The sequence below is a fragment of the Lytechinus pictus genome, chromosome 14 (assembly GCF_037042905.1).
Source record: "Lytechinus pictus isolate F3 Inbred chromosome 14, Lp3.0, whole genome shotgun sequence".
NCBI lineage: Eukaryota > Metazoa > Echinodermata > Echinoidea > Temnopleuroida > Toxopneustidae > Lytechinus > Lytechinus pictus.
The window spans coordinates 19,660,797-19,676,935 of NC_087258.1; the positions used below are offsets into that span (position 1 = coordinate 19,660,797).

At 44.2% G+C, this 16,139-nt stretch overlaps 4 protein-coding genes across 4 annotated transcripts in view; all 4 read left to right on the forward strand.

Annotated features, from left to right (window-relative positions):
* The window catches only part of LOC129275736 (uncharacterized), a 32,491-nt gene extending 25,561 nt beyond the window's left edge, over positions 1–6,930 (forward strand). The window contains exons 2-3 of the mRNA XM_064109147.1: positions 1,736–1,985; positions 4,985–6,930. Coding sequence (XP_063965217.1) covers positions 1,736–1,985; positions 4,985–6,297 — 1,563 coding nt within the window. The 3' untranslated portion in view covers positions 6,298–6,930. The remainder of the gene's footprint in view (positions 1–1,735; positions 1,986–4,984) is intronic.
* A 1,282-nt stretch (positions 6,931–8,212) lies between these two features.
* Positions 8,213–11,692, forward strand: LOC135156586 (adhesive plaque matrix protein-like). Its single transcript, XM_064109148.1, has 4 exons — positions 8,213–8,221; positions 9,723–9,881; positions 10,061–11,290; positions 11,381–11,692. Exons 1-4 carry the CDS (start codon positions 8,213–8,215, stop codon positions 11,690–11,692), a joined length of 1,710 nt encoding a protein of 569 aa, XP_063965218.1.
* Positions 11,693–11,809: 117 nt separating this feature from the next.
* On the forward strand, positions 11,810–13,525 carry LOC135156587 (adhesive plaque matrix protein-like). Its single transcript, XM_064109150.1, has 2 exons — positions 11,810–13,123; positions 13,214–13,525. The coding sequence occupies exons 1-2, from the start codon at positions 11,810–11,812 to the stop codon at positions 13,523–13,525; spliced, it is 1,626 nt and encodes a 541-aa protein (XP_063965220.1).
* A 117-nt stretch (positions 13,526–13,642) lies between these two features.
* Positions 13,643–15,122, forward strand: LOC135156588 (uncharacterized). The gene is made up of 3 exons (XM_064109151.1): positions 13,643–14,326; positions 14,390–14,629; positions 14,841–15,122. The coding sequence occupies exons 1-3, from the start codon at positions 13,643–13,645 to the stop codon at positions 15,120–15,122; spliced, it is 1,206 nt and encodes a 401-aa protein (XP_063965221.1).
* The last annotated feature ends 1,017 nt before the right edge of the window (positions 15,123–16,139 follow it).

A 16,139-nucleotide genomic window follows, 5' to 3' on the forward strand; every position in this document is an offset into this window, starting at 1 on the left:
CGTATACATGTACTAAATGATAATAGTAAAATTTGTTAGTACACGCATACCACCAAAATGTCTCTTTGAGTGGGAATCCAGATCAGAGATTGAGTTTGGGTTATGTACAATATATAGGACCGTATTCTGTAATTCAAACCAAAGTACTTCTGATCGACGATCGAACTAGCACTTTGTAACTAATATTTTATCTTGATCGAATGGGTGTCAAATATTATGAAACAAGTGGAATGCCTCTGGCGGTCTCACCTGCATCACGCGATTCAATATAGCAGCAGTGCTGACTTTGAAAACTACTATAAAATAATTATAATGATACAATACTACGTTCATTGACATTTCACCTTGATCATGTGACTTAAAACTTGTCAGTGATACTTGATTACCCCTATATCCACATTTTATACCCTATATCTATAAACTTTGAAAGTTATGCCAGCAATCTAATAATTACCTCTAAAATGGCCAAATTTCAATGACCTTAAATGACCTTTGACTTTGGTCGAGTGACCTGAAACTCGCATGAGATTTTAGTGATACTTGATGATTCTTATGTCCAAGTTTTATGAACTAGACCAATTTACTTAAAAAGTTATGGTAATTCAATAAATACCCCCAACATGGCCAAAGTCCATTGACCTTTGACCTTGGTCATGTGACCTGAACTCGCACAAGATGTTCAGTGATACTTGGTTACTCTTATGTCCATGTTTTATGAACTAAACCAGTACACTTACAGAGATATGATGGTAATTCAACAAATATCCCCAACATGGCCAAAGTTCATTGACCTTAAATGACCTTTGACATTGGTCATGTGACCCGAAACTAGGACGGGATGTTCAAAGATACTTGATTACTCTTATGTCAAAGTTTCATGAATCAGATCCATAAACTTTCAAAGTTATGATGGTAATTCAACAGATACCCCCCCCCTACATGGCGAAAGTTCATTGACCTTTGACCTTGGTCATGTGACCTGAAATTCACACAGGATGTTTAGTGATACTTGATTACTCTTATGTCCAAGTTTTATGAACTAGAGTCATAAATTTGAAAGTTTATTGGTCTAGTTACTAGACCAATAAACTTTCAAATTTATGATGGTAATTCAACAAATACCCCCAACTTTGCCAAAGTTCATTGACCATAAATGACATATGACCTTGGTCATGTGACTTGAAACTCAAGCAGGATGTTTAGTAATTCTTGATTAACCTTATGTCGAAGTTTCATGAACTATGTTGATATATTTTATAAGTTATGATGACATTTCAAAAACTTAATCTTAGGTTAAGATTTTGATGTTGATTTCCCCAACATGGTCTAAGTTCATTGACCCTAAATGACATTTGACCTTAGTCATGTGACCTGAAATTTGGGCAGGATGTTCAGTAATACTTGATTTACCTTATGACTAAGTTTCATGAACTAGGTCTATATACTTTTTAAGTTATGCTGTCATTTCAAAACCTTAACCTTAAGATTTGGTGTTGACGCCGCCGCCGCCGTCGGAAAAGCGGCGCCTATAGTCTCACTCTGCTATGCAGGTGAGACAAAAATGATATTTGCTTTCCATTTCCCACTGCGGTTTGTGTTGTACCTCAGGAGTTAAACAATTAAAAAAAATCATAACAATAAGATAAAGACGAGGGATTTGAGTGACAGATGACAAAAGGTTAGCTTGCAAGTAGCCGCCCCAACATCAACATCGAATACTTTCTTTATAGCTAAGACGTTTTATTTCAATCTTTTAACTTTCTGTCATTCCCAGGTTTGCGTTTTCTACGAGCTCCTCACCGGAAGCTACCTCCCTCTTCTCGATTACGTCATCATCCGGGTCATCCTGGCGTCATCCATTCTGAACCCCATCGTATACGTCACATTCTCCCAGACCTACCGCTACGGATACCAGCGCGTCCTGGTCAAACCCCTCCGTATGTGTGGGTACGAATGGCGGTCGAGGAAACCGCTGGGACTCACAGGTAATTACACACAGCAAAAACCATGATGTTAATTGGTGTATATATTCAGTCAGTTTACCAATTTACTCCGGTGTTCAATTTGGTGTAAGTTTAACACCTATGAGTGTTATCACAAGTTCGCAACACCTTTTGCTGTTACTTTGACACTCGTAGGTGTTCGGCAGTCATTTAAGTCCGGTGTTATTTTAAAACACCTTTGAGGGCTGTCAAAACACCCTTGGTTGTTATTTTTACACCCTTTGGCGTTCTTTTCAATACATGGGGGTTTAGTGTAAAACCCAGTGTCAATTTTTTTTATATACAGTGCAATGGTGTATTTAATGGCAGCTTTACAATGGAGGTAGGCTCCTATGATTTTCAAGAATTAGAAAAAAGCGGAGAAAAAAGATGAAAAAGTGAAGAAAAAAAAAGAAACTAGAAGAGAAGCAATAAAACAAAAGATGTAGGTCATGTTACTCTGTACCTTGATATTCAACTGAGAAAATAATAACTTTCGGTCGTCTTATTTCTTCTCAAATACCATGGCGCTGACCAAGTATATACGCCCAGGAAATCTATTTTGTCGGTTGGAATATGTTTCTATCAACACTTAATTTGAAAATTATATGTAAAACATAATTGGAATTGTTTATATCAGCAGCTGAAGTTTCGATCTAATCAGAATAAAATCTGGTAGGTTACACGTTCATCTCGTAATCTGACATGAAGTCGTAGCTTTATCTGGTCAAAGATGAGTAAAAAATGATAAAAAACAAGTCTAGGGGGGGGGGGGGCCACAAATGGCGTATGGGGAAAGTTAAAAACAAATTGATACAAAGATCGTATTTGCGGTAGATTCTAAAATAATATTTAGAAAATACTATCATATTTTATCTTTCTCCTTTCATTTTCTCTGTTTTTTCTTATCGTGATTTTTTTAAATTTTATTTATTATCATTATTATTATTGTTTTTTGGGGGACCCAAAGCCCCTATCTGTACACCAGAGTCAAAGATGACGCATATATCTTAAGATTAAGGACCCACATATCAACCTTATCATTCCCAAAAGTATTAAATCAAGCTAGGAGGAAAGTACAGCGATTGCCCTGACCATTTGAAAGAATTTGAAAAGAATGCGAATCAATCTGAGTGAGGGGGTTAACCGTCCTCTCCGGAACAGCCTTAATGCCCAATGTGACCCCCCGTTGAGAGATGCTTGGATTTGAACCATTAATGGTACGGAATTCCAGTTACAACGATAGAGTTAATTTAAGATGATGTGTATAGTTATTATGGAATAGTCCTTGAAGTTTTGATAATTTGTTATTATAGTAACCATATTCACATCTAACTTAGATCGGCAGTGCAGTAAGTGCCAATGAGCAGTCGGTGCCAACCATTCATAGGCAATATTACGCAATAGGTAAAATGAACATGCGGTCACGTGTACACACTTAACGATGGCATGACCGTAGCATAATTTTTTCGGGGAGGGTGGCAAGGTGCGTAAACATTTGAAAATGAAGGAGCGAAGCAGCCATGCTTGTCATGGGAGCGCTTTTGCATTTTCTAAAGTAAAATTAAAGGATTTCGTGTACACTTTTGGTGATTTTTGTGAAAAATTTTCGGTAAACAATTAAAGTTTTCAAAATTTTCTGGGGTGGGGGCACTCCCCGGCCTCCGCTGTGTACGGCCATGGACCGATTAAGGAACATGTGCTCCCCCAACTTAATGACTTAAAAAAAAGATTTCTAACACTTCGGGTGCTAAAACATCACGTAATGTGCTGCATTGCTACATTGAGCATCCAATGTGCTACTTTAAACACCACGGGTGCTAAAAAGGAAAGCACCTGAAGTGAAGCACTTTCTTTTTAAAGTGTACATTGTCAAATTACAATCATATTCGAAAAGCTAATTTAAACGCTTGTTGGAACTACATAAATGTTTCTTCTTAGAACATCTGTTATTTTCATCAGACTCATACTGCTTTTCTTTTTATTTATATACTCATTAAATCGATTTGGGGGAACTGCCAGAGGCGTGGTATATACCATGCTAGGATTTTTATTGATCAGACATTGTCTGTAAACTCATCTCTCACGGAAAATATAGAACGTTGAACAAAAATAAAGACAGAAACATCTGAAATAGGTTCATTTCTGGTCTGCTATTCCCATGATACTTGCCCCAGGATATTTCCATTCGAAATAAACAAATCGAATGCTTCTACTTATGGACAAGGATGGGGGCTTTGATCACTATTACTTTTTTGCCATGTAGTTTCTCTTTCTCTATTTCTTTTGTATCCCTTTTCACTTTCCCTTCTTCTTCAGTTTCTTCTTCTCCTGTTTTTTTCCATTACACTTCTCTTTTCCTCCTTTTCGTTCTTCTATTCACATGCACCGTTGCCTTTTTCTTCATCTTCACTTCTCCTCTTTCTTCTTCTACTTCTTCTTCTCCTTTTCTTTTTCTTCTCTTTCTCATCTTCGTCTTTCTCTTTCTTATTCTCCTTCCCCCATCTTCTTTTCCTTCCTCTTACAAAGTCTTGATTTTGATTGTAATATGCTATTAGAATTAAATGAAAATAATGTGACATATCCACATATTTCCAGGTGATATCAAACGGATCACTGCGATATCCTTGTGTCCTACTTCTATCGGGAAAGGAAAAGAAGATTTGAATACAGTATATACGGGTCAAAAGTTTACAATTTGCATTCATATAGTCAGGTATTATTCAGTGCAATTGAAGCCTTTATAGAATTTTTTTTTTTACAGTGAAGAGTTCAACAACAACAACAACAACAACAATGTATACAACGCACAAATTCACTACTTTCAGTCCCAATGGGAATACAGACATCATTAAATATGAGAAATGTATTTTGTCTACTTCAGACCCGAAGGAAATCGATGAAGTTTAGAGATATTATGGAAAGAAAACAAATAAAGGAAAGAAATTGAATTTGACTGCAGATAAAATCCTTGTTTATTTGTTTGTTCTCATTTTGTGTAGGGAGTGAAATGCAAAAGATTTCTCACCGAATGGCTCTGGAAGAATGGGAGAGTCCCGGTTTGGTACGCCGGCAGTACAGCAAACGACGCATTAAGAAAAAGATCACCCGAATGCACCACGTTTACACGGTCAGCGAAAAAAACGGAAATGGCTATATCGACGGAAAGTGTGATGACGACCGTGCAGGGAGACGGAGGCGGTATCGGAAGAACACTTCAATTGATGCGTCACGAGGAGCAGGCATCACTAGTGCGTCAGTAAAAGTAGCGCGGCGCAGACGGAACACTGGCCAGGAAAATCGCGGGCATGCTAAAGGCCCTTTCAAAAATGGGGACACAACCTTCGTCCAGCAGCAGATGGACTTCCCTGCATCGTCTCAAGTCCTGTCCAAGGACGAGAATGGGTCCGCGGTGTTATGTCAGAACTTGAGGGTGATCGGCTCTTTCCGTCAAACGGTTCGCAAGGATAGCAAATCGGCACCGTGTGAAGTGTTTCCTCTAGAATGCTCGGAATACGCATCAACCGGAAATGACGATATTCAAGTACAATCCAAAGATCCTTTGCCTCAACCAAAGAGGTATCTTCCGCAAACTCTGCAGGCACTTGCAGCATCGGCTGTTGAACTGGAAAAGTGTCAAACAAAAGGGCAGATAACAGTTTCTGAAGCATCACCTCCGGTGAGGGAGCGCGAGGATTGTGTTAGTATTCATGGTTCGAATGGGACGAGCGTTCTCCAGCCATTCGACAATTCAGCCGGGACCAACGCTCAAGGTCATGTCTCTATCCACTTAGAAGTGATCGAATATGTGAATAGAAACGAGATGAAACACAAAAATGGATCGCTTGTGAGCACAATTCGTAGGTGTCAACTGAAGGACAAATCACAGAAGACAACAGATGATGGGCAAACTGGACCATCGTTTGTCTTTTCCTTAAGGGAAAACCGCTTTCTACCAGAACAAATTCACCAGGAAAGCATCGACACCTTTTCCTATGAAAATGGTGAAGACACTTCATCAAACTCCATTTTAACAAATGATGTAACGAATGGGGCTTTCGCTCCGATGCAAACTTCTGCAGACGTCTCTGAGAAAAATCAAGAATCTTCTCATACCTTGAGGGCTACCAAAGAACGACCGAAGAGGACAAGCGAGATCTTGCGCGAAAGTTCACGATATAGTGATGACATTGCTAAACTGAATGATTTGATGCTTCAGGACTACAGTAGGAAGATGCACAAAACAACTCCAGTGAACTCCTTAGTATCGAGTAAAGGAAGTTCCCCAAACAATCATGAAACAGAAAACAAATGAACTGATTTCAAATGGTAATAAATTTGGTGTTCCATCCTGCTGAGAAGGAGATATGCAAGACTAAACTTTGCCCGGTACAGATTGCAAATGTTCGAATAATACATGTCACAGGAAGTAGTTAAAGCGAAAAGAATTGGAATATTCAGGCATATGTATTTCCATTATGCCATACATGTGTTTATTTATTTGCTCAATCATTATTATTTTATTTATTTATTTGTTGTTATTGTTATTATTAGTATCATAATTTTTTTTTTGGGGGGTAACAATACCCAAATTCTGTTGGCAAGAAATGATCGACATATTCGGCTAACATATTGATATCTCCAACCATGGAGAGGTAATCGATAGTCGGGGGGGGGGGGGGGTGAAGCGGTTGTGTCTTCTGCGCCATGGACACTATATCGTTGGATCACCGGGACGGGGAGGGAGAAATTATTGTCAATCTACTTCAGAAATGCTGAAATATCAATTGATTTAAGTGTTAGATTCTGAGTTTATATGCCCGTTATCTATATTTGCTTTACGTATACAATGTGTATTCTTTATCAAATAAGAGGAAGTATTTTGTTTTTGTTTGTCGGACTAAAATTCGTAATTCTAAATTTGTAATAAAGGGATCTTTCTCAAAGTAAATTTTACCCTGGTTTGTAAAAATTGTCATTGTACGGGGGGGGGGGGGGTTCATGAATTTTGTGTGTGTAAAGTTGAGTATGACCATGGACCTATCCACAGAGGATTATCTATTGTTATTGGGGGTGCTGTGACAACGCTCAGCACCCCCAGTAACAATAGAATAATCCTCCGTGGATAGGTCCATGAGTATGACTGTACAAACGAATGGGATATGACAAGTTAGTAGAGCCAAATTGTAAGGCAAAGTTTTTGAGATGTCGAGCAAAGTATGACTGTTTTAAAACATAATCTCATTATCACCACCATTTATCAACTTAGGAGACAGTTTTTCAGCCTGGATTTATCGACATTAACAATATCGACAATCTGCACACTTCACCTTCGACTAAAGGCGACCCCACACCTTACGATTGGTCTGCGACCAGATTTCAGAATAAAATGTAGTAGAATTTGATGCTAATATTGAGACTTGGAATATCTTACTGTGTAATGTTCGAAATCATCGTACGAATACCTATATTCAAATCTGGGACTATGCTCTCATCCTTAATAGAATAAAAGCGAATTTAATATCTAGTCGTAATGACGTCATAGCAGTCGTACGATTGGCTACGATTTGAAACTAATTGGGCCTTTACTCCAAAATAAAGGTTTGCAATCTTTCAAAATGGTTATATTATTATTCTTTCAATTAATTTTAACCTCAAATAAAATGATATGTTCCATTCACATTTTCAGAAAATTAGCAAAATGCTATTTGTTCCAAAATCGGGTCGCGAACAGTCGTAAGGTGTGCGGTGGCCTTAATGCAACTGAAGTATGTGAAATGGTCGGAAAACGTAATATGTTAGCCTTTCATATCCCAGTCTTTTGTAACGTCCGAACATCATTTACGAAACGGTCAAGGGATGATTTCTTTAGGTTCTTTAATATTTTCAAGGTCTAAGTTCTTGAACAAGTTTATTTTGTTTTTACATCGAAATAAATACAAACAAACACACAAACGAGCATGGCGCGCCGATTTTATAGGGGCACAATTCCACAAGACGTCTACATTGCAAAAATCGTCAAAATGCAATGCCGTTTTCGGGGAATTAGCTCTTATAAGAGAAAAGTTTTATTCAGGAATGCAATGAATATGATATAATTCAAGGATGGACGTCTGAGACTGAAAGACAACATAGGTGTTACGGGACTGTTAATAAATGGACTAAGGAGGAGAGGAGGGGGGGGGGGGTTGAGACGAAAGCGGGAAATAGATCGATGGTGGCTGAGAGATATGGCAAAGGTATAAAAAGCAAGAAAAATTGATTTTTCATTTTTCATTTCGTTTATTTATTCCAAATTCTCATTAAAAAAACATACAACATACAAATCAAAGAATACACTATATACAAATAAAGATACAAAAATAGAAATACATTTAACAAGAGAATAATTGAGAATGTGAGGGAGCCAGCATAGGCCAATGCATGGCCTTTATAAGGCTGGGCTCCAGAGACCATAAAATAATCATAATAATTGTAGAAGAGAGAGAGAGAGAGAGATAATGTACGGGTGGATGATCATGATGATAAGGCAATTACAACTTATTTTCAGATTTATTTATAGGCATCAATAAGGCATTTTTTATTGCTGTTTTTGAAAGAGGCAAGAGATGAGAGAGGAGACAGTGAGGGACAGAAGACAAAGAGGGAGGGAGGGAGGGGGGGCATGGAGGGGGAGGGAGAGAGAACCAGGTAGAGTGATAGACAGACCTGTTGCCCCTGAGACATCAAAGAGATATCGCTCCGCGATCTACGGAGGATTCAAGAACAGAGAAATTGTATTATCAAAAGCCCTTCAAGACAAAGAACCAAGAAGTCTTTGTCGAAAATTGGTGAATAAAAAACAGCAGGTACGTCCTTGACTCTGGACAAACGACATTCTTGCAATTTTTCGTCAGCTCCAAAACCCTGGGTCCGAAACTTAAGACGAAACGTATGTTCCGGTAAAAAAAAAAATCGAAAAAAAAAGACCTCCCAGCTGATCTATGTCATTTGACGGGTATTTTAATACATTTACTGTGTTCTTGAAACATCCGTACGTCGCGGAGTGCAAACTCACTATAACCACGATCTAGATCAACTACCCCAAAGAATACAGCCCTCTTCGGCTCTGAATTGCTACTGGGTCTACAACCACTTCGTCTACTTTCCATTTTTTTCAAGGTTTAATCCTCGTTCGTCTTTTAACTATTCGTGTACTTACCATTTGGTCTCATGGAAATCGAGCCCATTTTTCATTTTATCTGATTTCGATTTGCACTACAATTTTTAGTCTAATATCCACTTTGTCGCCACAATGTTATGTTATGAGATGAACTGTTTATTGAAACAAATTTTAATTTGACAAGATAAAAATCAAGTAGACGGGGTTGGAATTTATAGACCATGTGGGCATGAAACTAAATATCAGTTTAGTCCATGTCATGAGTCTTTGACCAAGTGATGGTTGGACCAACTAAGTTGATAGTACTCCATCTGGTTTTGTCCAACGGTGGTGGTAGACGATCTCCGTAGTGGACCACCTACTTGTACACAAAGTGGAAATTTTTACAGGCATCAAAGTTAAAGGGGTACTCTGGCTTGAAAATATTTATATCTCAATAAATAGAGTAATATTCACAGAGCAAAATGCTGAAAATTTGATAAAAATCTGATATTAGATAGCGAAGTTATTGAATTTTAAAGTTTATCAATAAAGCGAGGTTATTGAATTCTAAAGTTTATCAAACACTATCCGTATAGGATAACAACTCTCAAGTACAGATATATACCTCTGGACTAAATCCTACAGATTTGTACCTCTTGGGACAGGTACCCCAAGATAACTACCCTGTGGGACAGGTAACCCAAGATAACTACCCTGTGGGACAGGTACCCCAAGATAACTACCCTGTGGGACAGGTAACCCAAGATAACTGCCCTGGGAGACAGGTACCCCGGGATAACTACCATGTGGGACAGGTACCCCAATATAACTAACCTGTGGGACAGGTACCCCAAGATAACTAACCTGTGGGACAGGTATCCCCAGATAACTACCCTGTGGGACAGGTACTCCAGATATCTACCCCGTGGGACAGGTACCCCCAGATAACTACCCCGTGGGACAGGTACCCCCAGTTAACTACCCTGTGGGACAGGTACCCCATGATAACTACCCTGTGGGACAGGTACCCCAAGATAACTGCCCTGTGGGACAGGTACTCCAAGATAACTGCCCTGTGATACAGGTACCCCAGGATAACTACCCTGTGGGACAGGTACCCCAAGATAACTGCCCTGTGAGACAGGTACCCCAAGATAACTACGCTGTGGGACAGGTCCCCCAAGATAACTGCCCTGTGAGACAGGTACCCCAAGATAACTACCCTGTGGGACAGGTACCACAAGATAACTGCCCTGTGGGACAGGTACCCCATGATAACTGCCCTGTGAAACAGGTACCCCAAGATAACTGCCCTGTGGGACACGTACCCCATGATAACTACCCTGTGGGACAGGTACCCCATGATAACTGCCCTGTGAGACAGGTACCCCAAGATAACTGCCCTGTGGGACAGGTGCCCCATGATAACTACCCTGTGGGACAGGTACCCCATGATAACTACCCTGTGGGACAGGTACCCCATGATAACTACCCTGTGGGACAGGTACCCCATGATAACTGCCCTGTGGGACAGGTACCCCAGGATAACTACCCTGTGGGACAGGTATCCCCAGATAACTACCCTGTGAGACAGGTACCCCATGATAACTGCCCTGTGGGACAGGTATCCCCAGATAACTACCCTGTGGGACAGGTACACCATGATAACTACCCTGTGGGACAGGTATCCCCAGATAACTACCCTGTGGGACAGGTACCCCATGATATCTACCCCGTGGGACAGGTACCCCCAGATAACTACCCCGTGGGACAGGTACCCCCAGATAACTACCCTGTGGGAATGGTACCCCATGATAACTACCCTGTGGGACAGGTACCCCAAGATAACTGCCCTGTGGGACAGGTACTCCAAGATAACTGCCCTGTGAGACAGGTACCCCAGGATAACTACCCTATGGGACAGGTACCCCAAGATAACTACCCTGTGGGACAGGTACCCCAAGATGACTGCCCTGTGAGACAGGTACCCCAAGATAACTACCCTGTGGGACAGGTACCCCAAGATAACTGCCCTGTGAGACAGGTACCCCAAGATAACTACGCTGTGGGACAGGTACCCCTAGATAACTGCCCTGTGAGACAGGTACCCCAAGATAACTACCCTGTGGGACAGGTACCCCAAGATAACTGCCCTGTGGGACAGGTACCCCATGATAACTGCCCTGTGAGACAGGTACCCCAAGATAACTAACCTGTGGGACACGTACCCCATGATAACTACCCTGTGGGACAGGTACCCCATGATAACTGCCCTGTGAGACAGGTACCCCAAGATAACTGCCCTGTGGGACAGGTGCCCCATGATAACTACCCTGTGGGACAGGTACCCCATGATAACTGCCCTGTGGGACAGGTACCCCAGGATAACTGCCCTGTGGGACAGGTACCCCAGGATAACTGCCCTGTGGGACAGGTATCCCCAGATAACTACCCTGTGAGACAGGTACCCCATGATAACTGCCCTGTGGGACAGATATCCCCAGATAACTACCCTGTGGGACAGGTACCCCATGATAACTACCCTGTGGGACAGGTATCCCCATGATAACTACCCTGTGGGACAGGTACCCCAAGATAACTGCCCTGTGGGACAGGTCTCCCCAGATAACTACCCTGTGGGACAGGTATCCCCAGATAACTACCCTATGGGACAGGTATCCCCATGATAACTGCCCTGTGGGACAGATACCCCCAGATAACTACCCTGTGGGACAGGTATCCCCATGATAACTGCCCTGTGGGACAGGTACCCCCAGATAACTACCCTGTGAGACAGGTACCCCATGATAACTGCCCGGTGGGACAGGTATCCCCAGATAACTACCCTGTGGGACAGGTACACCATGATAACTACCCTGTTGGACAGGTATCCCCAGATAACTACCCTGTGGTACAGGTGCCCCATGATAACTACCCTGTGGGACAGGTACCCCATGATAACTACCCTGTAAGACAGGTACCCCATGATAACTGCCCTGTGGGACAGGTACCCCATGATAACTTCCCTGTTGGACAGGTACCTCCAGATAACTACCCTGTGAGACAGGTACCCCGTGATAACTGCCCTGTGGGACAGATACCCCCAGATAACTACCCTGTGGGACAGGTACCCCATGATAACTACCCTGTGGGACAGGTATCCCCAGATAACTACCCTGTGGGACAGGTACCCCATGATAACTGCCCTGTGGGACAGGTATCCCCAGATAACTACCCTGTGGGACAGGTATCCTCAGATAACTACCCTGTGGGACAGGTACCCCATGATAACTACCCTGTGGGACAGGTACCCCAAGATAACTGCCCTGTGGGACAGGTACCCCATGATAACTGCCCTGTGGGACAGGTACCCCAGGATAACTACCCTGTGGGACAGGTATCCCCAGATAACTACCCTGTGAGACAGGTACCCCATGATAACTGCCCTGTGGGACAGGTATCCCCAGATAACTACCCTGTGGGACAGGTACACCATGATAACTACCCTGTGGGACAGGTATCCCCAGATAACTACCCTGTGGGACAGGTACCCCATGATATCTACCCCGTGGGACAGGTACCCCCAGATAACTACCCCGTGGGACAGGTACCCCCAGATAACTACCCTGTGGGAATGGTACCCCATGATAACTACCCTGTGGGACAGGTACCCCAAGATAACTGCCCTGTGGGACAGGTACTCCAAGATAACTGCCCTGTGAGACAGGTACCCCAGGATAACTACCCTGTGGGACAGGTACCCCAAGATAACTACCCTGTGGGACAGGTACCCCAAGATGACTGCCCTGTGAGACAGGTACCCCAAGATAACTACCCTGTGGGACAGGTACCCCAAGATAACTGCCCTGTGAGACAGGTACCCCAAGATAACTACGCTGTGGGACAGGTACCCCTAGATAACTGCCCTGTGAGACAGGTACCCCAAGATAACTACCCTGTGGGACAGGTACCCCAAGATAACTGCCCTGTGGGACAGGTACCCCATGATAACTGCCCTGTGAGACAGGTACCCCAAGATAACTAACCTGTGGGACACGTACCCCATGATAACTACCCTGTGGGACAGGTACCCCATGATAACTGCCCTGTGAGACAGGTACCCCAAGATAACTGCCCTGTGGGACAGGTGCCCCATGATAACTACCCTGTGGGACAGGTACCCCATGATAACTGCCCTGTGGGACAGGTACCCCAGGATAACTACCCTGTGGGACAGGTACCCCAGGATAACTGCCCTGTGGGACAGGTATCCCCAGATAACTACCCTGTGAGACAGGTACCCCATGATAACTGCCCTGTGGGACAGATATCCCCAGATAACTACCCTGTGGGACAGGTACCCCATGATAACTACCCTGTGGGACAGGTATCCCCATGATAACTACCCTGTGGGACAGGTACCCCAAGATAACTGCCCTGTGGGACAGGTCTCCCCAGATAACTACCCTGTGGGACAGGTATCCCCAGATAACTACCCTATGGGACAGGTATCCCCATGATAACTGCCCTGTGGGACAGATACCCCCAGATAACTACCCTGTGGGACAGGTATCCCCATGATAACTGCCCTGTGGGACAGGTACCCCCAGATAACTACCCTGTGAGACAGGTACCCCATGATAACTGCCCGGTGGGACAGGTATCCCCAGATAACTACCCTGTGGGACAGGTACACCATGATAACTACCCTGTTGGACAGGTATCCCCAGATAACTACCCTGTGGTACAGGTGCCCCATGATAACTACCCTGTGGGACAGGTACCCCATGATAACTACCCTGTAAGACAGGTACCCCATGATAACTGCCCTGTGGGACAGGTACCCCATGATAACTTCCCTGTTGGACAGGTACCTCCAGATAACTACCCTGTGAGACAGGTACCCCGTGATAACTGCCCTGTGGGACAGATACCCCCAGATAACTACCCTGTGGGACAGGTACCCCATGATAACTACCCTGTGGGACAGGTATCCCCAGATAACTACCCTGTGGGACAGGTACCCCATGATAACTGCCCTGTGGGACAGGTATCCCCAGATAACTACCCTGTGGGACAGGTATCCTCAGATAACTACCCTGTGGGACAGGTACCCCATGATAACTACCCTGTGGGACAGGTACCCCAAGATAACTGCCCTGTGGGACAGGTACCCCATGATAACTGCCCTGTGGGACAGGTACCCCCAGATAACTACCCTGTGGACAAATAACCCCAGATTTCTAACTACCCTGTGGGACAGGTAACCCAAGAGAACTGCCCTGTGGGACAGGTACCCCATGATAACTGCCCTGTGAGACAGGTACTCCAAGATAACTGCCCTGTAGGACAGTTACCCCCAGATAACTACCCTGTGGGACAGGTACCCCATGATAACTACCCTGTGGGACAAATACCCCCAGATAACTACCCTGTGAGACAGGTACCCCATGATAACTACCCTGTGGGACAGGTACCCCATGATAACTGCCCTGTGGGACAGGTATCCCCATGATAACTGCCCTGTGGGACAGGTACCCCATGATAACTGCCCTGTGAGACAGGTACCCCAAGATAACTACCCTGTGGGACAGGTACCCCAAGATAACTGCCCTGTGGGACAGGTACCCCATGATAACTGCCCTGTGAGACAGGTACCCCAAGATAACTAACCTGTGGGACACGTACCCCATGATAACTACCCTGTGGGACAGGTACCCCATGATAACTGCCCTGTGAGACAGGTACCCCAAGATAACTGCCCTGTGGGACAGGTGCCCCATGATAACTACCCTGTGGGACAGGTACCCCATGATAACTGCCCTGTGGGACAGGTACCCCAGGATAACTGCCCTGTGGGACAGGTACCCCAGGATAACTGCCCTGTGGGACAGGTATCCCCAGATAACTACCCTGTGAGACAGGTACCCCATGATAACTGCCCTGTGGGACAGATATCCCCAGATAACTACCCTGTGGGACAGGTATCCCCATGATAACTACCCTGTGGGACAGGTACCCCAAGATAACTGCCCTGTGGGACAGGTCTCCCCAGATAACTACCCTGTGGGACAGGTATCCCCAGATAACTACCCTATGGGACAGGTATCCCCATGATAACTGCCCTGTGGGACAGATACCCCCAGATAACTACCCTGTGGGACAGGTATCCCCATGATAACTGCCCTGTGGGACAGGTACCCCCAGATAACTACCCTGTGAGACAGGTACCCCATGATAACTGCCCGGTGGGACAGGTATCCCCAGATAACTACCCTGTGGGACAGGTACACCATGATAACTACCCTGTTGGACAGGTATCCCCAGATAACTACCCTGTGGTACAGGTGCCCCATGATAACTACCCTGTGGGACAGGTACCCCATGATAACTACCCTGTAAGACAGGTACCCCATGATAACTGCCCTGTGGGACAGGTACCCCATGATAACTTCCCTGTTGGACAGGTACCTCCAGATAACTACCCTGTGAGACAGGTACCCCGTGATAACTGCCCTGTGGGACAGATACCCCCAGATAACTACCCTGTGGGACAGATACCCCCAGATAACTACCCTGTGGGACAGGTACCCCATGATAACTACCCTGTGGGACAGGTATCCCCAGATAACTACCCTGTGGGACAGGTACCCCATGATAACTGCCCTGTGGGACAGGTATCCCCAGATAACTACCCTGTGGGACAGGTATCCTCAGATAACTACCCTGTGGGACAGGTACCCCATGATAACTACCCTGTGGGACAGGTACCCCAAGATAACTGCCCTGTGGGACAGGTACCCCATGATAACTGCCCTGTGGGACAGGTACCCCCAGATAACTACCCTGTGGACAAATAACCCCAGATTTCTAACTACCCTGTGGGACAGGTAACCCAAGAGAACTGCCCTGTGGGACAGGTACCCCATGATAACTGCCCTGTGAGACAGGTACTCCAAGATAACTGCCCTGTAGGACAGTTACCCCCAGATAACTACCCTGTGGGACAGGTA